This window comes from Lissotriton vulgaris, chromosome 12 (genome assembly GCF_964263255.1).
Source record: "Lissotriton vulgaris chromosome 12, aLisVul1.2, whole genome shotgun sequence".
Taxonomy (NCBI): Eukaryota; Metazoa; Chordata; class Amphibia; order Caudata; family Salamandridae; genus Lissotriton; species Lissotriton vulgaris.
Window position 1 is genome coordinate 574,757,487 of NC_141700.1, and position 24,415 is coordinate 574,781,901.

The 24,415-nt window shown below is 44.9% G+C and overlaps 1 protein-coding gene across 2 annotated transcripts in view; it reads right to left on the reverse strand.

Annotated features, from left to right (window-relative positions):
• The window catches only part of LOC147677777 (fatty acyl-CoA hydrolase precursor, medium chain-like), a 239,784-nt gene extending 220,384 nt beyond the window's left edge, over positions 1–19,400 (reverse strand). The window contains exons 1-2 of one of the 2 annotated variants that reach the window (XM_086945434.1): positions 19,266–19,400; positions 11,221–11,369 (exon numbers count right to left, since the gene is read on the reverse strand). In XM_086945434.1, the coding sequence (XP_086801560.1) occupies positions 11,221–11,299 (79 nt within the window). In that variant the 5' untranslated portion in view covers positions 11,300–11,369; positions 19,266–19,400. Of the gene's footprint in view, positions 1–11,220; positions 11,391–19,265 lie in introns of both variants that reach the window. The other variant, XM_086945435.1, reaches the window with a different exon arrangement.
• Positions 19,401–24,415: the final 5,015 nt, after the last annotated feature.

Here is a 24,415-nt window from a genome sequence, read left to right on the forward strand (position 1 = left end):
AGCAAACCCAACTGGAATCAGCAGCACTTTGGACATGCAACCTGAAAAGAAAAGGGACATCTGGCATGATTGATAAATCAGCAGACAGCCAGTTGTTCCAGCAGGAGCAGATCACTCTGTCCCCCGAATTAACAAAAGACCGCCAAGCTGGCTGTCATTTATAAAGCACTGGCAGGAACTGCCATGATGGCAGTTCCTGGCCACTCTTTATAATGCTTTTTGCTATTTGCTGCAGGGCTCTGGCTCAATGATGGAGCCCTGCACCAAATAGTTTACCTGCCCCCCTTGCCCTGGAAGTCGTCGCCCCTGGTATGGTGGGCATTATTCCTTTTATATTGGCCCTCACCACAAGGGTTTGCTTCGCAGTGACCGCTTTAAAATAAAACGGCCATATGTCTGCCCATCGTAATTGGGTGGGGGACAATAGCCATTTTTCCAATGGCCCTTACTCTGCTGGAGAGGTTTGTCTATGGCGCTGACAGAGTGGTACCCGCCATAGTCAAACCTATGGTCTGCTCAAATCTAAATTGGGTGGGAGGACCATTATTTTGGCGGTAATTGTACTCCGTCACTGTTACGATGGAGTATGCTTACCGCAAAGATATAAATTGGGCTCTACGTCTTAGACGTCTATATTAGTGCATTAATGGGTTCAGTAAGGAAATCCTGCCTCCAGGTTTTAGGGTCAACAATGTAAGTTCCTCACATCTCCTAAATAGGGATATCTCATGTCCTTTGGGCCCTAGATGCTCCGGGGCAGCTTTTCACTAGAGAGGGGAGTGGAGAGTGAACCTCAATAATGAAGAGAGGCAGATAGTTATCTGATCTGGGGGCTGGACCACAGAGAAAGAAGCAGGGTCAGTAGAAAATAACAGCTAAAGGTGGTGTCAGGAAGGAAAGTACACACTTGGCTGAATCACCACTAAGCTCACCTACACTAGTAGTAGTAGTTTCTTGTGCTGAGCTCTTCCAGCATAGAGAGAGTTGAGGCTGATTTCATCGTAAGTTAACCCTTCACAAATAAATGGGTAGGACTCAACTCAGTTCCACTTTAGGAGAGTCTAAGGTGGTCTGTGTCCAAAAGGTGTACAGCAACTGATGTTCAGTCTGTTGGGCCATAACCAAGTTCCAACAGCGTCAGTGCCCTCTTCAGGTTTCAAAGAATTGAAGAAGGAATATTGGGAGGGGGGCACATCAGGGCAGTATGTCTTGAACTTCTTTACAGCGTTTGGTTTGTAAAAAATTGCATACAACCTTTACATACATTATTAAACACTCGTGAAATAATGATAATAATATGATTGTTATATTAGCTAATCATATGCACTTCAAAAGGTATTACCTTTTGATTCCTGAATATTATCTGTTCATATAACATCATAGCTGTCATGTCTGTAACTACAGCCAATACTTTTTTTCAGATGTTCAGTATTCCTTTCTGAATACTCACTCACAACTGGATAAAAGTCACCCTTATGCCGTTATGACATGCAGCCATATCAAAGTGTTTCCTTTAGCCGACCTGTTAAGGATGGAGGACTGATCTCTACAACAGGCTCTGAAATGGTTGAGCTGTGGTTCCAGCCAAACGGTTTCAAATCCTTCATTAAAACATTCAGCAGATGATGTTATAAGGCACAAAGGCATGTCTGCTATGCTTATAATCAGTGTTTGTTGAAATGTTGATAAGACAGCTTTTAGATGTTAGTATTACACGCACATGGCCCACACTCCATTGAAAAAAAGGGATAGTAAAATGCAGAGTTAACAAACCTAGAATCAAAGCTGTAATTGGAGAAGTGTGGCTCAGGGGTTAGAGGCGGCAGACCTGGAGCTTGAGTTCGGCCCGGGACCAGGGTTCAATCCCCCACCTCGGCGGGTCTTGGGCTCAAAAATTCCACAGACTCGTTAATTCTCGCTCCGGCGCCTTCTCGACTCACGGGTTCACACTCTGCGACTCTGGGCAATAGCTTGCTTAATCTCCACAACGGCCCCTCGCGGTGGGATGCCTGGCTTTCACCTTGTGGATACCCTGCCTGGGTTATCTCACAGGGGAATACCAGGACGGGTTCCCTAGGCAAGCGCGGAGATGCCCCAGGGTAAGTCGTGCGCTATATAAGTTTCATTCATTTCATTTCATTTCATTTCATAATGTTACTGGTCTTTGCAACAGAATAGTCTCACTAGCCCACTGAGATGACAGGAAACACACCTTGCCTTCATGAACAACTGAGGGGTATATTTACAAAGAAATGGAGTGGCGCTGCAAGCAATGTAGCTGCGCCGTACTGCATCATTTCATATATTTGGGGAGGCACCCTATTTACAAGAATACAGTGACCCGTGTGTTTTCCCTTGCAAGGTGGTACCTAAAAAAGTTGCCTAGTGCCAACACAGACACCCTTGGGCCATGGTTCAAGGGTGCTTGATTTGCAGGGATTCCTTGCACTCAGGAACCCCTGCACCATGGTACAAGGGTATCTGTGTTGCAGGGATGATTGTTTAATTGCAGGAAGGGACACCTTACTGCGTATAAAGAATCTTTAATGGTGACGTGCTCCTTCTAAGTGTAATGCAGAATGCAGCACACATAGATGGCGCAACGAGGAGAAATACTTGTATTTCCCCTCGTTGCGCCAATCTAACATCTGTTATTCATTGGCATTAGTTCTTGGCGCTGCCTCAGATTTACAGATCCTTGTAAATTTGAGGCAACATTAAAAAGCAATGGGTGTTGCTGTAGAACCCCCACTGCAACACCCATTCAACGCCCCTTTCGCGCAAATACCTGCGTGAAAGGGTATGATATTTACAAAGCAGCATTGAGCCACGCAAAATGGCTAAACACCACTTTGTAAATATGGAGCAAGGGCCTTGCACCATCGAAGCATCTTAAACAGGGATGCTCCGATGGCGCAATGCCCTTGAAAATATGCCCCAGAAAACGGCCTTTTGGCGTTGTCCTATTGTCCTCAATATCAATGTTCTCAAATTGCCACACGACAGGCAGAAGTAGTTCAGCCACTCCTGTTTTTAGTTAGCATTCTGGCACGTGGATACTTCCTTTTCCCATTTTATATGAAGTGCGACTGATATCAAAATGCAAAGTAAAGCGCAGAGCTGGACACTTACCATTCTCAACGAAGGAATCTTTAGGGAACACTAGAGGGAAATGTGTCCATCTTCCAGCATATTTACCAACACTATTGGTTGAATTTCAACATGATTTAACAACCTTGCAGAGAATGTGGGGCTTATCGTCTGAATGCACTGAAGGATATTAGCCTAGCTCGATATGCGGGCATTACACCAGGCAGCAAACACCGACACACTCTCAACGCCGGTGCTTGCCCCATGGTTACTGGGGTTTCGCCACCTCCAACTGCAGCACTGTTTAATTAGGTGGTAGAGTGCAGGCAGTGATATATTCGTTGCCAATGAAAACTTTTCAGGGGCTTAAAGATTTTCCTGCAAGTACTTTCATTGAAAGAGGTGCGCTTTAAATCGCATTGGGCCAGTAACACAACTGGAAATGAACTTTAAAATGAAAGGGGAATTGTGCATTTTAAAGTAGGCTGCCTGTAATATCATTCAACCCTGGATATGAGCCGAATACATCTTGACCAGGGAGTTTTTAGATGCCCATCTACAAACCTATTGTTAAAGGTAACAGTAGACATATAGTAGGAAAAGCATGTGAAAGCTTCCCTCAGACAAACCAGGGGCCTCATTTGTGAGAAATGACGCATCGCTGCGTGAAAACAGCGACGCGCCACTTCTCAGTGCGCACTCCTTGCGACATTCCTGATGCGTCATATTTAATGTATGACACATCATGTTGCAAGGAGTTACAGATACGTCAGTATTTCTGACGTATCTGTAAGCGCAAAAGTGACGCATTGCTGGAGTGTGTCACAAAAGTGACGCAACTCCAGCAATGCGTCCTTTCACATGGGGCAAGCCCCATGTGAAAGGGCCTGCGTCAGTCTTACGCCTGCTGTGATGCAGGTGCAAGATTTGACGCAACGGCGTTCTAAAAGTGACGCAGTGAAATCTCATAGATTTCACTGCATCACTTCTACGACCCTTCCTTGCGTCAATACGCCCCCCTTGCATACATTATACCTGGCGCAGGTATAATGTGGCTCAGGGGTTTACAAAGTGACGCATCTACCTAGATGCATCACTTTGTAAATATGGCGCAACAAGGCGCATTTTATACGCCACTGGTGCGTCACAAAAAGTGACGCACCGACGGCGTAAAAGTGACGCGCGGCCTCATAAATGAGGCCCCAGAGGTTCTGTACAATAGCATCAATATGCTGAAGTGATTCAGCTGGTCAGCAAAAAGAAAAGCTGAACTCATACACACATAACTGGTACAACACAGTCGAAGGATGCAGTGAAGTCTGTCCACAAACCCCTCACACATACTCGCCAAGTGCAGTGTAGGCAAAGGTAGACACAACTTCTCTCACAAACAGCGTAAAGTCTGGTACTGCAGTCATCCATGAAAGGAGATACAATGCTGGAAGCAGCAGCTATAGCAATCCTCACACAATAGACCAGGTAAAGCATGGGTGTAGCACTGGACATTCCCAAACACACACCACAGGGGTAGCATGGGCATAAGAAGTGCAAGCTTCACTGACAGTCAAAGCTGCTACAGAACATGTAGCAGAAGTGCAAGGGTCTCTTACAGGGAACAGCTACATACTTCACAATCAGAAACTATGGAGTACATACAACAATAATACAAGATTTCAAACCACACCTGAAACATGTACAGAATTGGTCTCCAATGTAAACTCGTGAGCAACGTGTTCCCGGGGAATTGTTCAGAACAAGCACAAAGCTTTCACGATCCCATGGACTAAGGCATTAAAACCGGAAAATACTTAATGGTGGGTTGGCATCTATAAAAGGAAACTGTACGTCTTCTGCTGAAGAGTCAAGAGCAGGAGCCAACAAGTGGTTGCTCGTGAAAAGACCATTTTAGTAGAGGGTGAGGCAGACTGTCTCTGTTCCTTCTGCCTTCAAACGTTTAGCACTGAACCTGCCACACAGTCTCTGTCTTGCCACTGCTAAAGCCATCTCCTTTGTGAGCAACACCAGACAGCCGAGTTCAGGGTTGGATAAACACCACACAGGTCTGACCCCATTGAAGTAACTGTACTTAGTGTGCCACAGCCCAATTAGCCTACGTTTGTTAAGGGCTAAGCGCTGTCCTTAAAAGAGCATTATAAAGTTTCAGGAAAATGTAAGTTAACAACTTTAAGAAGACAGCGAAGTTTGTTGGCTACAAAACTATAAACACTGAAAAAATGTGATACCGGGCATAGTAAGTGTTGGAAAATGGCACCCCAAACATTTTGCCTTCCTCTTCCTCGTTTTTCTGAATCTTTTTTTTGGGCCTTAGGACTTTGACCAGTGTTAAAGTGCATGTGCCTGTCTCCTAAACATTGTGTATAACTGATTGGCATAATTAGTCGTATACAATATACCCAGGGCCCGTAATCCAAATGCTACTAGTGGGCCTGCAGCACTGGTTGTGCCACCCACACAAGTTGCCTTTCAAACCTCTCTCAGTCTTGCCATTTAAAACCAAACCAGCTTAGCTTTAAACTCCCTTTTTACTACACATAAGTCACCCCTAAGGTAGGGCCTAGGTAGCTCTAAGGACCGGGCGCTGTGTAACTAGAAAGTAGGAGATGTACTTTTAAGTTTCACATGTCCTGGTAGGGACAAACAGCTAAATTATTTTTTCACTACTGTAAGGTGTACTCTCTCATATGCTAGCATGTGGTTAAGATATTGACTACCATTTAGACTGGCACACAAATGTTGCTTATGGTAAACAACAGGTTGTGGACCCTTGCGGTATAGTATGAGCTGTAGCAGTGCAATCTTGACTCACACAGAGAGTACAGGTACAGCATCAATATCAGTAATGGCAGTGTGGGCCTTCCTCATACACAAAAATAGGTAACATTTGAAAGCAGTAGAGCAAGATCCATCATGCACAAAGAACCTGTGTGGAATGAGTGGCAGCAGTGTAAACCTGCATTATACAAAGTGCAGGCAAACAGTAGTCGCAGCAGTGAAGTATTCCCTAACACCCACAGATCAGACAGATAATGGGTGCAACACGGAAAGCTTCACCAGTATTTATAGAAGTTCATAGTGAAATACATCAATGTCACTTTTCCTCATACACATCCCAGGTACAGCACATATGGCTGCAGTGTGGTCTTCCTTCACACATGCAACAGAACAGTCACTCCAAGATGGCAGACAGCTAATCATCTATTACACACATTGATCCAGTGAACGTTAGTCCGTAGCAGTTCTTTACATTCAGAACAAGTTCAGCTCATGCAAGAAAGTGCAAGCTTTCCTCCCAGATGGAATAGGTGCAATATAGCAACATTTGTGAACAAAACTAAAAATACAGACAATAGTAGCCACAGTCATGTACTTTGCAATAGGAAGAATAATGCAATGTGTAACACTACCAGCATGCCCTGTATGAGGAAGAAACATAGCAATATTTCACGCTACAATCATGTTCTGTGCAATGAATAAATAATGCACTGTGCCACGTTATAATAAGGCACTGTGCGTTGAAGAAATAATGCAATGTGCCACGTTACAATCATGAACTCTGCAAGGGAAAAATACTGCAGTGCCTATTACACCAAGCATGTAGTTTGTCGGGCACAACTGAGGTCAGGGGTCATACGACAGTTCGATAGTTCGTTAGCAGCAATAATGGAAAGTGTAATACGACAGTTTAGGTGCTCCGTTAACAGTGCCCCCAATATGGATCAATGATGGCACAAAGTTACTGCTTCTCACTCCGGCCCTAGTACTGCTCCTCCTTGGGCCAGCACAGGCCGAGATCCGAGCTGAAGCAACAGACTCGCGCAGCTGACAGAGGTGAGAGGCCGAGACAGTGTCCCTCTGGGCACACACCCCATCCCAGGTGGTGATCCATGTTACCTGGGGTGGCGCGACTCCACTTTCCTCTCCTGCTTCAGCGGCTTGGGCCTTGATCCAGAACTCCGTCACGGGGTACAGCAAGCTCGGGCCGGGGCATCAGCTACTTCGGGGCTGCCGGCCCAGGCCACTGCTGTTTCACTCCAAGGGCCCAAAGATCTGACCCGCCCTCAGCACTGTGGAGACTTACTTCGGATTCAGTGCACACACTACTCAGGCAGTCCTCACCAGCGCCTCAGATTGCACCTCGAAACGCACTCTGCGTGTCCAAGACTTGCCTCTTTTCTGGTGCTCAGGATGACCCAGCACTCTTTACCAACGCCTCTGCTTGTACCTCAACAAGCATCCTGCGCATTAGAGTCTCTCCTCTTCTCCCGGTGCACACGATGTCCAGACGCTCTTCACCAAGACCCTGGCTGCACCACAACACGCACTATGTGCGTCCGAGTCTCACTTCTTCTCCCGGTGCACACGATGTCTAGGCGCTCTTCACCAATGCCCCAGCTGCATCACAACATGCACTCTGGCCGTCCGAGACTCACTTCTTCTTTCAGTGCACACAATGACCAGGCGCTCCTCAACAACGCCCTGGCCTGCACCACGACACGCTCTCTGCGCGTCCGAATCTCACCTCGTCTCCCCGTGCACACAATGACCAGGCGTTCCTCATCAACGACTTGACCTGCACCATAACACGAACCCTGCTCGTCCGAGACGCAGCTTGCTCCTGCATGCCCACAATCACAAGGTACAACTTCTGAGGGTCTCAAGCTGTAAAAGCACATGCACACCCTGTTGCTTGGGACTTCTCCGGAAACTTTTATGTTCATGTATTTCCAAACAGGGAGCTAGCTCACCTCGAGGTACCCTTGGGGTAACAAGACACAGCACAAAGCACAGTCTTCTTCAAGCAGGGGGACCCAGCGCCTCCAAGCACAGTCCTAACAGCCTCTCCCTTGGTTAGAACAGCAAACTGCAGACCAGCCCCAGATCACGAAGCAAGGATTGGTCTTTCCACAGCAGTCTCTTCAGTTGCTCCTTCTTTAGCAGAGGTTCCTCTTGACCATAGAATGGGTTCAAGCCTTTTCAGTCTCAATCCATCTAATTCATTCCAACGTTCAGGGGTATCAGCTCTCATAGTTATACTCCTTAATGTCTTTGAAGTTTGTTTGTGCTCAGGGGTCCCTGACCCCTCCCTGAATCAGTTCTGGATGCCTCCCTCCCAGTGTCGCCTTTCTCCCTTTGATACTGGGGGTCTGTATCCTTAATAACTCAGCAGGAGATGGGTCAATTGGTATATAGCACTAGCCTAGGCCTTTTCACCTCCCGGGCTTCTCCTCCCCCCTACTCTCCAGATGCAGGGCAGCCTGGTGCCATCTCAACCCCTCCCTGGGTCAAGACCTCTCCCAGATCCTCTCACCTCACAGATCCAGACAGACAATCCATATTTCAGCAGAGAGACACAAAAATGCCTGAAGCACAAAACTCAGTCACTTTCTAAAAGAGTGGTTTCTGAACACACAGTGATAAAACCGCCTTCACAAAAAGATGTGTTATGACACTGTGAGTTCATACACACTAAAATTCACCTCCTCTCCATTTTAAACTTACAGGAATCTAGGCTAACAAACACAACATCCAGCCTCCCCCATTCTGTCCTATGGGCAGGACAGTGTTTCAGCAGTGAAAAACGAAATGGAGTGTTTTTCACTGTCAGGACATAACACACCTTAATATATGTCCTGCCTTTTACCTACACTGCGCCCTGCCCAGGGATTACCTGGGAACTACCACAGGGGTGCCCAGTGTGTTTGCAAAAGGAAAAGTCAGGCCTGACAAGTGGTTGCACTTGTCAGGACAACATGCTAACTTAGCAAACTGCGCACAGGCCGTACACTGCTGGCCTGAGTTCCTTTCTCCGCAGGCCCTTGCTTTACTAGCCCTGGCACACACAGTGCACATCAGTGGGGACTTTACTAGTAAGGCAAACATACCAATCATGGTCAACCAAATACTATTACCCTTTACATAGGGAACACTTGTACTTTGATACTGATCAGCAGTGGCAAAGTACCCAAAGCATCTAAATTGGCCACTCTATGTCAGGAAAACGGTCTAGGGGGAAAGCAAAAGGTTTAGGCAAGTTTAGCCAAAAAGGCCAAGTCCTACATGTTCCAAATACATTTTTCTGTGAATCCTTATTTTTCGCAGTTTAGACAATTATACATTAGTATAGAGTTTGTCTATAGGGTGCACTCCTCGTTCTTTAAGGCTCATTTAGAACCAGCGCGGTTCACCAAAAATATGGTGTTGAGTGTAGCAGCACCTCAGCTCTATCCATTCACTAACATAACCACATCTGGATGGATTCTATACAGATATTTTTACAGTAAAACGATAATTAGCTATACAGACTGAACGGCATACATTAGGCGCTAATTTCTGGGCAGTTTTCCTGTGCAAAATGGCTGATTATTAATAGTGCCAAAACAGTAGTTGCATCTTGGATTTTGTGAATTTAGGTTCAACTCTGCTTTAATTTTCGGGTTAATGGTCACAGGAGGCCCATTTTTGGAAAAAAAACTCTACCCAATTTGCCCTGTTTGATAGGTAGACAGGTAGACTGCACATTAAAGCACCAGACAGGGACCCTGTGGATTGAAGCATGGAATGGGACTCCTGCAGTCGTCAATACAATTATAACTCTCTGAGCTGTGTCAAAAGCATACAAGTGTGCAAAATTGGATTTGGCACCCCCATTTGCTCATGTTTCTGTCACTTGTATGCATAATCATCCGTTTGTTCACATGCCTTCTTTTGTAATTTCCGCATATTGCATTTGTTATCAGTCATTTCAAGCTGGGACAGCTTCACAAATAGAGGTGTGTGAACCAGTTTTTTCACAACTACACATAGTTCATGATAAAGCCCATGGTTGAGCATCACAACCCTTTGGGGCATATTTAAGAGCAAGTCATACAGTGCAGCAAGTTGTCTTGATGTTCTTCTTCGCATGACAAGGAAAGGTCAGGAATGCACCGTATTTAAAAAGTACAGTGCATTTCTGCCTTTGACCCTGCACTGGCACTGGCTCCCTAGAACCGACGCAGTCGCCCTTGCACCTTGGTGCAAGGGGGTACAAGGGTGCCTGCATTGTAAGGAGGATTGTTTTTACAATACAATCCTGAGAGGCATGTTCCTCTTTCTAAGTGTGCTTCAGAATGCAGCACACATAAAAAGAGGACGCAATAAGGAGAAATAAAGATATTTTTCCTCTGAGAAGGTGTATCTTTTTGCCGCATTCCTAGGTCTCCCAGTAATCTGGGAATGTGTCAAAATCCATGGGAGTTACGTGGGAACACTCTGCCCAGGGCAGAATAACATAACACTGTGCTGCGTTACTCCTGATTATTTATTTTATTTATTCACTCATTTGTATGGCGCGGCGATTCATCCCCAGGGGGATCTCTCGGCGCCTGGAAGAGTCATACACTGTTGCTGAGAAATCATTGGAATAGCCAGGTATTGAGAAGCTTTTTAAAATGGCAGAAATTGGTGCATGCAGGGATGTCATCCGGCAAGATGTTCCAATGGGTGGGGGCTAAGTGCGAAAAAGCCCGACCACCCATCCTCGCCTTATTTATTCTCCGTACACAGAGCAAGTTACGACTGCTGGATCTCAGGAGCTGTGTGGGCTGGTCAATGTTCAATGTTCTTCATCAGGTAGGCTGGTCCCATACCATGAAGGGATTTGAAAACCAGACATAACAATTTAAAAAGGGGCCTCTTTCTGATAGGGAGCCAATGCAATAGGTGCAGGAGGGGTAGGGAGGGGGTCCAGGGCGGCTTGTTGAGGGCAAGACGGGCAGCCATGTTTTGAACAACTTGTAATCTAGAAGCCAGATCCTCCCTCATCCCCACCAGGAGTCAGTTGCCATAATCCAGTCAGGGCCACGCAAGGTGTCCTTGCGTGGCTTCATAAACTGCATTTTGGACTTGTGTCACTCTTACACCACGTTACGTAGTGGAGGAGCTACACAACCCCTCTCATAAATATACACCTTTGTAACATTTACTTAGCCCACATTGGAGCTAGTAAAACGTCAACAATGCATGCAAATGGAAACTTCAAGTTAATACCTCATCCCTTTAGCAAGGACATTAGCTGAAACGAAATATTGAAAGTAGCTAACATAACATTTAGGACAATAGTTATCTTACCTTTAGATGCATTTGCTGTCCACAAAACATTGACAACGAGATAGAAAAGAATGAAAGAAGTTCCCCAGCAAGACCACATTTCTCTGGACACAAGTTTACAACCTTCTTTCCATATAAGTCCTGGGAGTAGACAAATGCGTGCTTCAGGGCTGTGGAAGAAGTGATGCGGAGTGAAATAAAATACAGTTATAGTAAAACAACAGCTCAAACCCATCATCTCAATGAAGTACAGTCAGTTCAATTTACCCGCCTAGGAGGCACCCTACGTGGGCCGATTCAGGTATAAATTTGTTGTTCAACGCTCATCGGTTTACACCTATGTTTGAATGATGATTTACACATTTCCAAACTTCTTCTAACACTTCTGGGAAGCCACGACATTCGCAGGCTCTCAGGAGTACGCCTCTGAAGCTTTTGGGGGTTCTCATTTATACTATTGCTACGGCATTTTTCATGTGTACATTTACGTTGTCTATTTATTTTCTCGCCAGAGCAGGAAATATATTTCTCCTGGGACGAGCCCAACTCTTCTTCCGACAAATATATGTTGGCGATGTTCTTCCAATGCCGGAAAATAACTCACTATTGCCCTTGACGTGGTTAGGTTTCCAGTCCTCTCATGGGCCAGAAAAATGTTTTGCAGACCCACTAGCTTAGAGGTTTGTTATTTTGAAAACACATCTTACACAATTCAAGGCTTCCAATCCCAACTATCGCCTAAAGGAACATAGGGGCATATTATCAAGGGGGTTTATCTCCGCATTTTTGGCTATAAAAGACAAGAAAGCGGAGATAAAATTATCTCCCTATTACCTAGCTGTCGCTAACACCAGTTAGTGACAGCTAGTAGGAGATAGCGACCATCTTGGGCCCCGATTTGCATGTCAGTGATATTTATCACTAATGACATGCAAAGTGGGCGTGCCAAGATGTTAGCGACTGGAAACAGTCGCTAACATCGCTATCTCCTATTACCAAATTTTGGAGATATTCGCACTAAGCGGGAATATCTCCAAAAGCTAACACCTGCCCTGAGCAGTTCTTAGCCATGTTATCCAATGGGAGGTGGATAACATGGCTAAGAGCATTAGCTCGGTAATGCATGAATATCGCGGACTTTTCTGCGATATTCATGCTTTGCGGCGATTTTTATCGCATTTGCGTTAAACCTTGGTAATACCAACGTTTATTTGCGGTAAAAATCGCCGCAGCTCAGCGGTAAATTTTTGTCTCTAACCAAACAATAGCGATAATTATCGCTATTGCTTGGTAATATGCCCCCTATTTCCTCCCCATTAAATTGCACCATGCTTATGCAATATTGTGAGTAAATTGATTTATGAACGTAAACTCATATTTTGGTGGCCTGCTTGACTGATTAATTCAGAAATCACAATTTGCAGGTTTTCATATGTGTTTAGGAGATATTTGGAACTCAAATGTTCCCAGGAATTCTCCTGGGAGCAGCAGCAGTTGTGATTTCCATTCAACAATATCTTGAAGGCATTTCCACATGTGTAATTTTAAATACTGCACAATGATGTATTAAACAAGCACTGGCAATGCCAATTGGTCTCGGCATATTAATGAGTTTAGTGGGGTAGCAGTTACAGCATACTTACCAGGACAGCATTAATAACAATATATACAGGATAACTGCTACATTAGAGTTAGTAGGATAACAGAGTGAGCAGTACAGCAGTGGCGACAGATTTAATATGACAGTAATGTGAGCAGTGAGAGCAGGACTTTAGTGACAATTAAATTAGCACACACTAACAGCAAAATTAGCAGATGAGTAGTAACAGCAGTGTGAGGAAAACACTAATATTTGAAATTGAAATAATGGACATTTAAGGTGACAAACAGGTGAGAAACAGGACTATAGAATGGGATAAAGAGAGCACCAGCACGTAAGGCGAGCTCGTACACATGACGTACCAGCTGAAGACAGGATATCCTTGCTGGGGTGTTGTCCTCTGATTCTCCTTGGGATCATTCTGAAGGCTTTGCTCATGGAGCTGCAGGGGAGGTCTGGGGTATGTACTCTGCACTCAGTGCCTGGAAGCCTGTGCTCCATGGTTGGCTGTAGGTGCTACGTGCACTGTGTTGTGTTGGACAAGCACAACAATAGGTACTCTGCCATGGCTGCCATATAGTGTGAGGTGCCTTAGATAACAGCGGCCGAGGAGAAGACTGCAGGGATTCCCACAGCCTGAACCCACCCATGGAAACAAACAAGATGGAGGAAACTCTGTGTATTCTCATACAGGGAACTACTTGCATTGAAATGTTTATTCTGAAAATGTTTTTGATGCAGTATTAATCTCTAAGTATGAGTGACACACTAATTTTGCAGGTAAGCAATCCTTAATGCAGGTGACCCCACACTTTCAGGATGAGCTGAAAGGGAATGTATTCCGCAGCCTCTGTACTGGTGAGGAGAGGTGAAGCCAAGGAATACGATCCACTGTGCAATAATAGTAAATACATCAAATGGGACGGCAAACAACTCAACTCCCATCAGGTCTGTCTATATAACCCATTACATAACTGGGGCCCTAGTTTTTCTCTCCTTACTTACCTTGGTACCTTATCCATCATGTCTTCCATGTTAAATACACTAAAAATTTGCTAATGTTTCAAAGACCATCAGTTAACAATACAAACGGCCATTTTGTCTGCTCAGAGTTAATGCTGATGCAAAGCTTTTATTCAGTCTTTAATAATATTCATTTAAAGAAAGAACACGCACAGGTAAAGCCAATAGGTCTGGCCTTGGGAAGAGTGTGACTGTTACTGCAACCATAAGCAGTGGCTTGCTTGCTTCAGATGTTACAGTGAAAGCATTGCATCACTGTAATCTAGATGTCACTGCTTGAGTCCAGGAAGTAACTCAATTCGACGGTCACATTCTCACCTATAATATATTTAATTCCACAAATCTAATTTAACTCGTTCTGCATTTCTGTGAAATAAAGCATACGAATATTGAAACTAGAACACAACAAACTAGCAGCAGGAGGGAGAGAAAGCATTTGGTTAACATTTAAACTTATTCTAACCTCATTTAATGACACCTTGCACAGGGGTGGCCTTAGGCATGTGCAAGCTGTGCACCTGCACAGGGCCACCAAACCCCAGGGGCCCCCACGCCAAATATATCCTTAATATAATAATCCTCTCCGGATGGATGCATATTTGTGTGGCGGCCCCTGGCAGGGATTTGGCGGACTCGGGCTCTGTTCCACTTCTAAACACCCTGACCCCGGTCCCCCTCCCCCCTCTTCACTGCCTCCCGCCTGCGTTCCTCCTGGTTCCTGAGCTCTGGGGGGCTCCACCCCGCCCAGACCCCCTCTTCCGGGGCCCCCTACCTACCATGAGCCTAGAGCCGCCCCTGCCTTGCAGAGGGAATATATTGAATGTACCAGCGTCCGAGGATTCGCACTCCTCACTCATTTATTTTTCCACGTTACATCTGAATCTGAATACTGCTGAAAATAAATTTCAGACAACTAAGCGACACTTTCAGCACGATTCACCGCCCCTTCATGAGAGCCAAACAGCTGGTAATATCCAGCGGGTGCCTTGGAGCGGGCAGACGTCCAAAAACTAAACGTGCACTGTGGACGTCCGTCGACCCCAACCTCTTTATAAGGCCTAGCCAAGTAGAGACCAAGGCCAACACCCCCGTTATCGCCTTGGCAGCCAGGGATAAAGTAATATTAAGGATCGAAGTTACACACAGCACTTTTTTATTTATTTATTTTTATTTGATTTAGTGCGAATTTACATAGCGCGAACATTACCTGAAGGTGTGAGAGCGCTTTACAAAAGAACCAGTTGCGTTACATAAGGACTTTGGATTACATGAGTTACATAAGATACAAACTGAAACAAGCAAGACCTTAATTCTGATTAAATATAAGAGAGATAAATTAAGAGGGCTGATAAGAAAGTGACTCCCTAGATAAGCAGAGGACAGACAGGTTCGCACTCGAGTTTCATTTAGAGTTTTTAAAAAAAAGCTTGTAACTTAAACAGGCGTACTCTTGTAAGTACATAGCCTGGCAATTTGGGGACTGGCTGCAGGCTGCCGAGGGGAAAGGCAAGCTGGCAGCTCGAGGGAGCCAGCCAGCGACTGGTAACGAGGCGCAGGAAACAGGGCTCCATTATCTTACATTACACCCCGTGACCTCCAGTCCAACAGCACACACACTGACCCATTGTGCCCATCATAGGTGCCAGTGCCAGTGCCCTCTAGCAGCTCCCTAACCACACCCATCCCATTCACACCCTTCTCTGGTGCACACATGGGGCCTCATTTATGAAAAGTGACGCATCGCTGCGTGAAAACAGCAATGCATCACTTTTCACTGAGCACTCCTTGCGACACCAATGATGCGTCATATTTAATGTATGACGCATCATGTCGCAAGGACTTACAGATACGTCAGTATTTCTGACGCATCTGTAAGCGCAAAAGTGACGCATTGCTGGAGTGTGTCACAAAAGTGAAGCAACTCCAGCAATGCGTCCTTTCACATGGGGAAAGCCCCATGTGAAAGGGCTTGCGTCAGTCTTACGCCTGCTGTGAGGCAGGCGCAAGATTTTGACGCAACAGCATCCTAAAAGTGATGCAGTGAAATCTCATAGATTTCACTGCGTCACTATTACGAGGCTTTTTTCATGGGAACACCCCCTCTGCATACATTATACCTGACGCAGGTATATTGTGGCGCAGGGGTTTAAAAAGTGACGCATCTAACTAGATGTGTCACTTTTTAAATATGGCGCAACAAGGCGCATTTTGTACGCCGCTGGTGCGTCACAAAAAGTGACGCACCGGCGGCGCAAAACTGGCGCAAGGCCTCATAAATAAGGGCCCTGGTGTTTGTGCAGTTTACGATGTGTCCTGGGGCGGTGAATGATTGTAAGGGAGGGGGAGGGACAAAGAGCAGAGAATGTGGTGGAGGAGTGGGGTAGAGACACAAGAATGAAAATAAAACAAGCACGGCGCAATAAGCCTGGAGTGGCTTGAGGGACGTCCTCATTCCTTCACTGGGGAAGAGTGTCTTAGATGGAGGATGTGTGGACAAGCCATGTCTCAGTGCGATGTCTGTCTGATGTTTGTGTCTGAGTGACTGTGCTATATGTATCATTTCTGTGTAAAAGTCTGATATGTGAGTCTGATGTTTGTGTGCTTTCTGGATCTGACGTCTGATTCTAAAATCTGTGCCTGTTTTTTTTATGTCTGCTTGTGATGTCTGCATCTGTTTGTGTGTTCTCTCTGCGTCTCAAGCTATAGTCTGGATCTTGATGTCTGATGTGTGTGTGACTCCAATGTGTGTATCAGATGTCTGTGTTCTTGAGGTCGTATCTGATGTCTTTGACTGAGGTCTGTGAGGGGTGTCTGTGTGTTGTCTCTCTGTGCTACAATTGTTTGCTGCCTGCGTGTGGTGCCTTTCTCTGATTTCTCTTTTTACACAAGTTTACATGACCTGGATGTTATGAGCCTGTGAGAGATGTTGGCGGAGTGGGGTGCTAGCCTGCACAGGCTGGGTGATATGTATGTGCTTGATGGTGCGGTATGGTGCCTTTGTGTGTTACTTGCACAAGCTGTGTGATGGTGTGATTTGTCTGTAGTTTGTGGTGCTGAATGCGGTTTTGTTGTGCTAGACTGCATGAAACCAAGTTTTGGCGTGATATGTCTGTGCTTGATGGTGCAGTGTGGTGCCTTTGTGTGCTAGCCTACACTAGCGGGTTGTCAGTGTGATATGTTTGTGCTCGAAGGTGCAGTGTGGTAGGCTAAATGTGCTGGGAGTCAGTGTTTGTTGCTTTTATACTTCGATGTGGTAACAATCAAGCTGGTGGAAAGGTACAATATCTGCACTCAAAGATAAACTGGTTTCCAAGTTACAATAAACTAATTTGGAAGAGCTAAACATTCTGGAAAAGGGTTTAAATATTAGACGTAAAAATATTTTAAGCTCCAGATTCCCTGTATCCGAGACCGAGACCAGTCAGGATGGAGAGGAGTTGGTGAGACAGCAATTATTTATTTGTGAACACCTCTAAGTGAGTGCCGGGAAGAACAAAGTCATCACAATGTAAAAACGTTGGTGTGTGTGTACGTTGAAGTATGATATTGTTCACTACGGTCATCAGCATTCCCATCTTAATGAGACCAAATCCCTTTTTAAACAGGAGCCTTAGCAGGAAAAACTAGAACGGAGGAGCGCTGGCGAGGCCTGAAGAGACCCAGGAAAGCAGGCCTGACTGAGGATGTGGAGGAGGGGCAGGCTATTCTGTGAGCGAAGATGCAATGCAGTGAGGCGGCGGGACGGCGATCCGGGAGTCTTCTCTCCCCCACGGCACCTGTGCCACCCAGAGCATTAGCTGAGGCTCCGGGAACCTGGTGAGAAGCGCCCTTTCTCCCGCAGCAGCGGGCAGCCAAAGCGGAGCAGCAGCAAAACAAAACTCGGAATAGTCAGGGGGTGTGGCCAAAGGAAGTAAGAGGCCGGCAACGGAACAGGAGTGGCGGGCCTTAATAAGGCACGAACTACGGAAGTGGGGGGGGGGAGCAGGAGAGAAGGCTCAGACAGCGGGAGGGGTGGCACAGGACCAAAATAGTGCTCAGGAAAAATGCAGTAATGGGGCCAATAGCCGTGGAAGGAGACATGGCTGTCATAAGGCGGGACTAGCAGCCTCTAAACCAATCAGAAGGCAGCATTTACTAACCTAAGTCAATGACAAAGATGGGTGGAAAGTGGGTGGAGCTTCCCCCACTATACTGTATACAGCATCTCTCTGACGAGACAGCGCATGCGCTGCCTAGTCCGAGACCTAAAAATGACATATGAGTGCAATTCCACTAGTTCTTTTCTCAACGCAGGACTTTTTCTTTCTCTACTAACAAACCACTTCCCGTACACTTGCGTCAATTGTTGGGTGCTCCATTCCCATCCAAAAGCACATGCTTTTGCTCCAAATAGGAGAATGTCTCTTAACGTTTCCAAGCGGGTATTGGGCATAGGAAAAATATTTGTGGATTCCCAAAAACTCACTTGTTTGCGAATGAGCAGAACTTTCAGGGCATCCCAACTTAACAATAAAACATACTCGGGTAATATTACCTGAGAGAAATATATTTGCAAGTCCAAATTCACATTTGTAACTACAAAAGCTGAATGCGTAGTCAGAAATCAGGCCAATTGGCACATATAAGAGTCTGCCACATTGAGACACTGTTTGTCCAATTTAGAAACTAGCACAACAACAGTTATTCATTAATTAATATACATTAACGTCACTAATACTTGCTGCCCAAGCCATTCTTATAGCTCTGGGGGCATGGAATAGTCTGAATTGTCACACTTGTAGAAGTGTAAAGGTCAGTAGTTGTGTTGCTACTGTCAATGGCAGCCCTGGCAGGGCCAATGGGTGGTGCAAGCTCCAGTGGCCCCCTGAGGAAGGCCCTGGCACTTGTTTTACAAATTAAGCACTGCTACATTGGGATGCAAGGTGTATCTTCCACCCAGGTGCCACTGCACCTGATGCAGTATTAAAAGCTACTCCCCTACATTTGCGCTTTTAAGAATACACTTTCAAATGGCGTCGCTACTCGGACTGCATTCTTAAATCAAAGGGCTTTTGAATCGGGCCATTGTGGGCATAAACAAGGTCACGTTGTAACTGCCAAGCATAGGGTTTCAGCGGAAACTGTACAAACAAGAGAAGCTTTGCACAATATTGAAAGCTGTCCAGTCAGACATCTCAGAGGGGACATTGTGCAAAGGAACGTTTCCTTAGTTTCCGCAGCACTTCAGAAACGTCAACTTGTTTCTTCACTTAAAAAACAGGATGATTATTTCTCGAATGTTCCTATTCTCGAGCAGACCGTTAAATCTCTACTATTCTAATCGTAAAACTGTGGGACACGGGGACGAATTATGTTGAAGCAGTTAGTTCACGTGGGTAGCTTTTTTAGTTAGGCGAATTGAAAAGTACATTTTAAACGGGTTATATGTAGCGACGTCACATACCTCAGTTGCTCTTTTTCGGACTCTTTCTCAGGCTGAAAGGTGGAACTCGAGCCCGCGCTTTTATATCGGCTGCTCGGGTCAAAGTCTGGCGCTGCCTCCTTGGGGGATACGTCAAGGAGTCACAGTCACGCTCTACTGTTGATAAAAGATTGCTTTAGTGTTGAGTCAGATATACATTACTCCCTTATCAAGGTCACGCTAGTGTACTGCCATAAGCAACAAACGAACACAAGTTCTCTTTGTTACCTCCCCACTCACACATGCATCAAGCCATCAGTTTTCTTTCCCCTCACTGCACTTGACACTTCCTGATTGGCGCCTACCATTCATGTGCCGTGGCTGCCTGTACACAGGAACCCACTCAGAGATGCCAGCCCAGCTGCAAACCTACCCACTCATTCCAACAATGCTGCGGACAACACTACAAGCCTTTTCAACCCTTTGACCTACTCATCCTTTGGCGAGTCTGGCTGCTCAGTGGACCAGGACTGCTCCACCTCAAAACCTTCCTTATAGGTCTCTGAGCCCAAGAAACTGACCCTCTTTAAGGTACAGCTGAGCCTCGTGATCCTTTTTCTTGTAATCTAACCCGTCACTCAGAAATACTTTCCAAATGGAGCTATTTCTGTTCCTCCATTATGTTTCTTTTGAAAGTTTATATTGCAACTACACACTCTAAGCAAACCTCGAAGACGAAATAAGAAATGTGTCCTGTCCAATCAAATATTTTTGTATCTCCTGCGATCAGTATAAAAAGGTTGCAAAATGTAACCCCTTTACCTGATCCCAGATGGAACATAGCTTTAACATCACCTGACCATAAATTGTATGTATGTGAAATAAATAGCTGAAAGAAGTTAAATTACGAATAAACACACCATGTCAGCATGTTCCCTCATCATGACTCAAGTTCCCCTTGACTGTCCATGCTTGAATACATATTGCAGCAGAAGTGGTCCAAAATGAATCCCCTTGTGATCCACCTTTGGCCGTAGAACAGAGCATATCAATGACAATACTCTCTTGGCCTTAATGAAAATAAATCAAAAAGCACCACCACCAAGTTCTCTAACAGCTTGGATTGCAACAGCACATCCAACCATCTTTTCCCAAATCCTTAATCCGAAATTCTGTCAGAACCTTGTGAAGCACCCAATGTGCACCTCTTTCACAACCTTCTCACACCCACCTTTATGTAATGGGTCACCCTTTCCCATCTTGTTTGACTGCTAGCAGAGAATGAATTCTCTACCACTCACTTGCTGAACCCATTTTGGCAAGCAACCATCTTATTTGCAGGTACTGTCCAACCCATACTTAGAGAAGTTTTGTTTTATAACAGCTCTATCTTGTGCCTGGCTGGAACCCCTTCCCCACCACCATGCTGGATAGTGGTAAGTAGATACAACAACCCCACACCCGCCCTTTGTGATACAAACATGAGTTGGGTAATGCACACCTGACCAATCGCTGTCTATAATGCAACCCATTTACCTGGCGTGGGCCTTTTCTATCTCCAGAATTGATCCTCCTTATATGGATCTGAATCTCATCACATGGAAGCCAGCAATCCCCTCCTATATTAGCAAAGATCGACTGGATCATCACATGTATTGCCCAGGTGGGCATCATGTCAGAGGAACTGGACACCTCTGCACACCAAGGCCTTTTGTCTCAGATCTGGGAGCCAATTCACACCTAATCAATGAGCTACTCAGGTCATTGATGGCAGTTGAAAGCTCATGCAAATGGGCTTCTAGAGGCTAAAGGTAACTTTTTAAAAGGACTTTTTGTAAACATTTGTGACAAATCCTACTTTACCGAATAATTGGAGTTGTTATAAATATTTTAAGAAGTAATTTTTATCAGGTTCCTAGGTGAAGATTACAGTATTTAATTTCAACATTACATCCAAGTGCGTTCCTATTGAACAGCTAACCCTTCCACAGTGAAAGGAGCTATTTTGTCCCTTTCACCATAAGGAAATGTTTTACTTTAAACCTTTACATGTCCCACTCTTAAACTATGCACACTGCCTAATGGCCACTTAAGGCTAACTTACTGGCGAATTAGTGATACATAAATGGTGGGTTTAGGCCTGTTAACAGGGGTTATTTTATCAGGTTGAATTTTCAGTGTAAACCTGCACAGACAGGCTACAGGTGGCAGACCTGCAGTCATGTTTTTAGTGGTGGCAAAATATGTGCTAAAGTCCACTAAGGACATATAACTCACACACCCTCAGTAAACTTGACACCATAGGGGCTTGCAGTTTTAACATGCCAATCGGGAGTATGGCCAATTTCAACATGTTTTAAGAGCAAGACCTCATGCACTGGGGTCTGGTTAACAGAGTCGCAATGCTCAGAATCAGTAAAAAACAAGAGCACAAGTCCAAAATAAATGGGAGTGATTAGATCAAATAGAGGCATATTCTTACATGGGCAATATGGCCAATCTCTGCAGTGCTCGTAGTCCATGACTGTACAGTTGTTGGGCCCAGAAGTTGAGGACAATTCCTGTGGCCTATTACTGCAAAAATGTTAGGCTGATCATATTTCTGTACCCTCTGTACTCTATGTACATTTGTGTGTAGTTTATCTTATACATTCGGTATGTCCTTCAAGCATATTTGGGGGTCAGAACTGATGGAGCAAGGTTGCGCACGGAAAGCGACTTGCTTGGACTCAGTTCTCTCAGAATAACGTAATATTATGCTAATCAATATGTTTTGTTTACTAATAATTGCACCACACAACATTTCTAGTATCTAGGGGAAGCTCGCATATGTGCTTTTACTAACCGTAATCAAACTGCACTTTAAAATGGCCGCCGCAACGTTGGATTTTCTATTGCGCGTGCGTATGTCACACTCACGTGGCATGACGTGTTTCTCCATTTGGTGGGAAACTTTTGCTTCTGCGCACTAGAACTAAGATAACTCCTCTATGTTTTCACAAGCTAATGCTTGCATTGCTGCTATTACAAAATTGTTCGTTCTGCCTAAATCCTAATGCAATAGTTAAAATAAAATAATGGGAATAGAGTAGAGATAAGTGGTATACAGTGCATTCATTTATTTCTTGTTCTAAAACTGTTTCTCTTCTACTTTGCTATTAGCTCATTTTTGAACCAATCAAAATCAAGGTTGCTCCATCTTGGGTTCTGAATTGAACATGCGCTGACTACACCCGAGTCCACAAGCCATGGCATTGAATGGATGCCAAATCTTGACTTGCTAGAAGATGCGCCTGGGAAACTCACCCTGTGACCCCGCAAGAGGAAGCTGAACTGGACTGATATATTACATTGTATTTGTTATTGATACATTCACTGCCGGGTGGAATAAAAGTGAATGGGAAAATAAAGTTATGGGAAGGAACATCAATTTAAATAATTGGATGAGGTAACCTCAAAACTGGTATGGCGTGATGACCTTTCCTCGTCTTTTGGTCAATCAAATTGAGGGAATACACAACTTGCAACATTGGGGGGTGGTACACTGCCCTGGTAAGGTAGGCTTAGCTAGTTAGATTGTCTGACTTGTCTGAATAGCTGACCTGTCACTGACCCAACGCACTCAATAGGCGATCGAGAGCGGAGGTGCTGGTGGAGCACTCTGTCAGAAGATTTGATAGCCCAATCGGGGTCCGACTGTTAGCTGCAGAGAGGGGTGTGATGCAGGCATTGCACTTTAGCTGTGGGTGCCGGTCCTGACCTGCGGTGGTCTTGTCCTGATTCAGTTTGGTCCGCACCTGTCCTGATTTCTGGTCTGCACCTGTTCTATCCTGTTGGCACCTGCACTTTCGGGGTTCTGTCCTTATCCCAGCCCGTGATCAGGCTTGGTCTTCACACCATTCTAGGTAACTATACATCCATGTGGGTATGTCATTGTACTGTTTCCCTTTTCTACCCTTCCATTAATGTCAAATTGATTCAAGAAAATTTCATTATATTTCTATACTATCCTGTTTTGATCATATGCTTTCTAACTGAATGAGTTTTAATGAATTTATAATGGACTGACACTTACATTTTCATTAGATAAAGTGTTTAAAACTTAACCCGAGTTTGTGGTTATTCTATGAGTGCAATTGTTCCATAACTGCCTATTATGCTAACACCCTTGATCCTTTAGGACTTTAGGTACCGGTGACTAGGATTGGTAAGTCAAATGGTATAGGTCCTGAATGGTTAAACAAATTGGTTAAGTGTAGGTTTACCTGTTCAAAGTGTGTATGGTTTTAGTGGCCCAGGTGAGTATGGTAAAACGAGCAGGTGAACCCCCGCTCTATCAGAACCCTTCATCCTATTGTTAACTTTACAGAATGTTGGGTTATGTTGCCTTCTCAGAGGTATAGAATGTGAACATAATCAGTTCTTTTGCATTTCTCATGACACACATATACTAGTTAATAACAAATATGTACCTTTTTAAGGCGGCAGATGTTACAATAGACCAGCATTTGCTCATAGATACTTGCCAAGATTGATCTACATCCAGTGTCAGCAGCTCACTCCCCCAAGTTCTCTCTGGAATCTGGAACTTCTCCTCCCCTGCTGTAACGAGGGCCCAATACCAATGGGAAATTTATTTGTGGAAGGATTACTTTTTCCTCATCTCGGTCTCTAACTTTAGGTTTCCCTTTCTGGTTTCTTTCAGTGCCTTTGCCCAGCTTGACAGTTGGTAAAATTTGAATTTTGTTAAGGAGGCATTTGTTGCAAGGGATAATGGTTCCCAATCAGTTATTTTGTTTTGGTACATTTGTTGGCCCCATTCTTCTATTCCAGCTGATTTTAGGGGAAGAGACCGGCTGTCTTTAAGGCACTCTGGTGTGCCAGGGGATTCCCATATTGGGGCCAAGTCGCTGAAGTATGGTATATCCAGAGTGCACCTTATGTGATACCATAACTTTGCGGCAGATTTCAGAATCTTTAGCTTTACCTTCTTGAAAAACTTCGGATGACCGAATTTGTACAAAAAGTGGTTAGTTCCCTTAGTCAGTGCTTGAAGGTGTGGTGGGAAATTAATGGACGTATTTAGCAATATCCTACTAGCTTTGAATTGGAATGCTCTACAATGTTCTAGAAGATCGGGGCTTGCGATTCCCCCCTGCTCCTTTCTCCTTCTTATTTTGCTCCAAGCAATT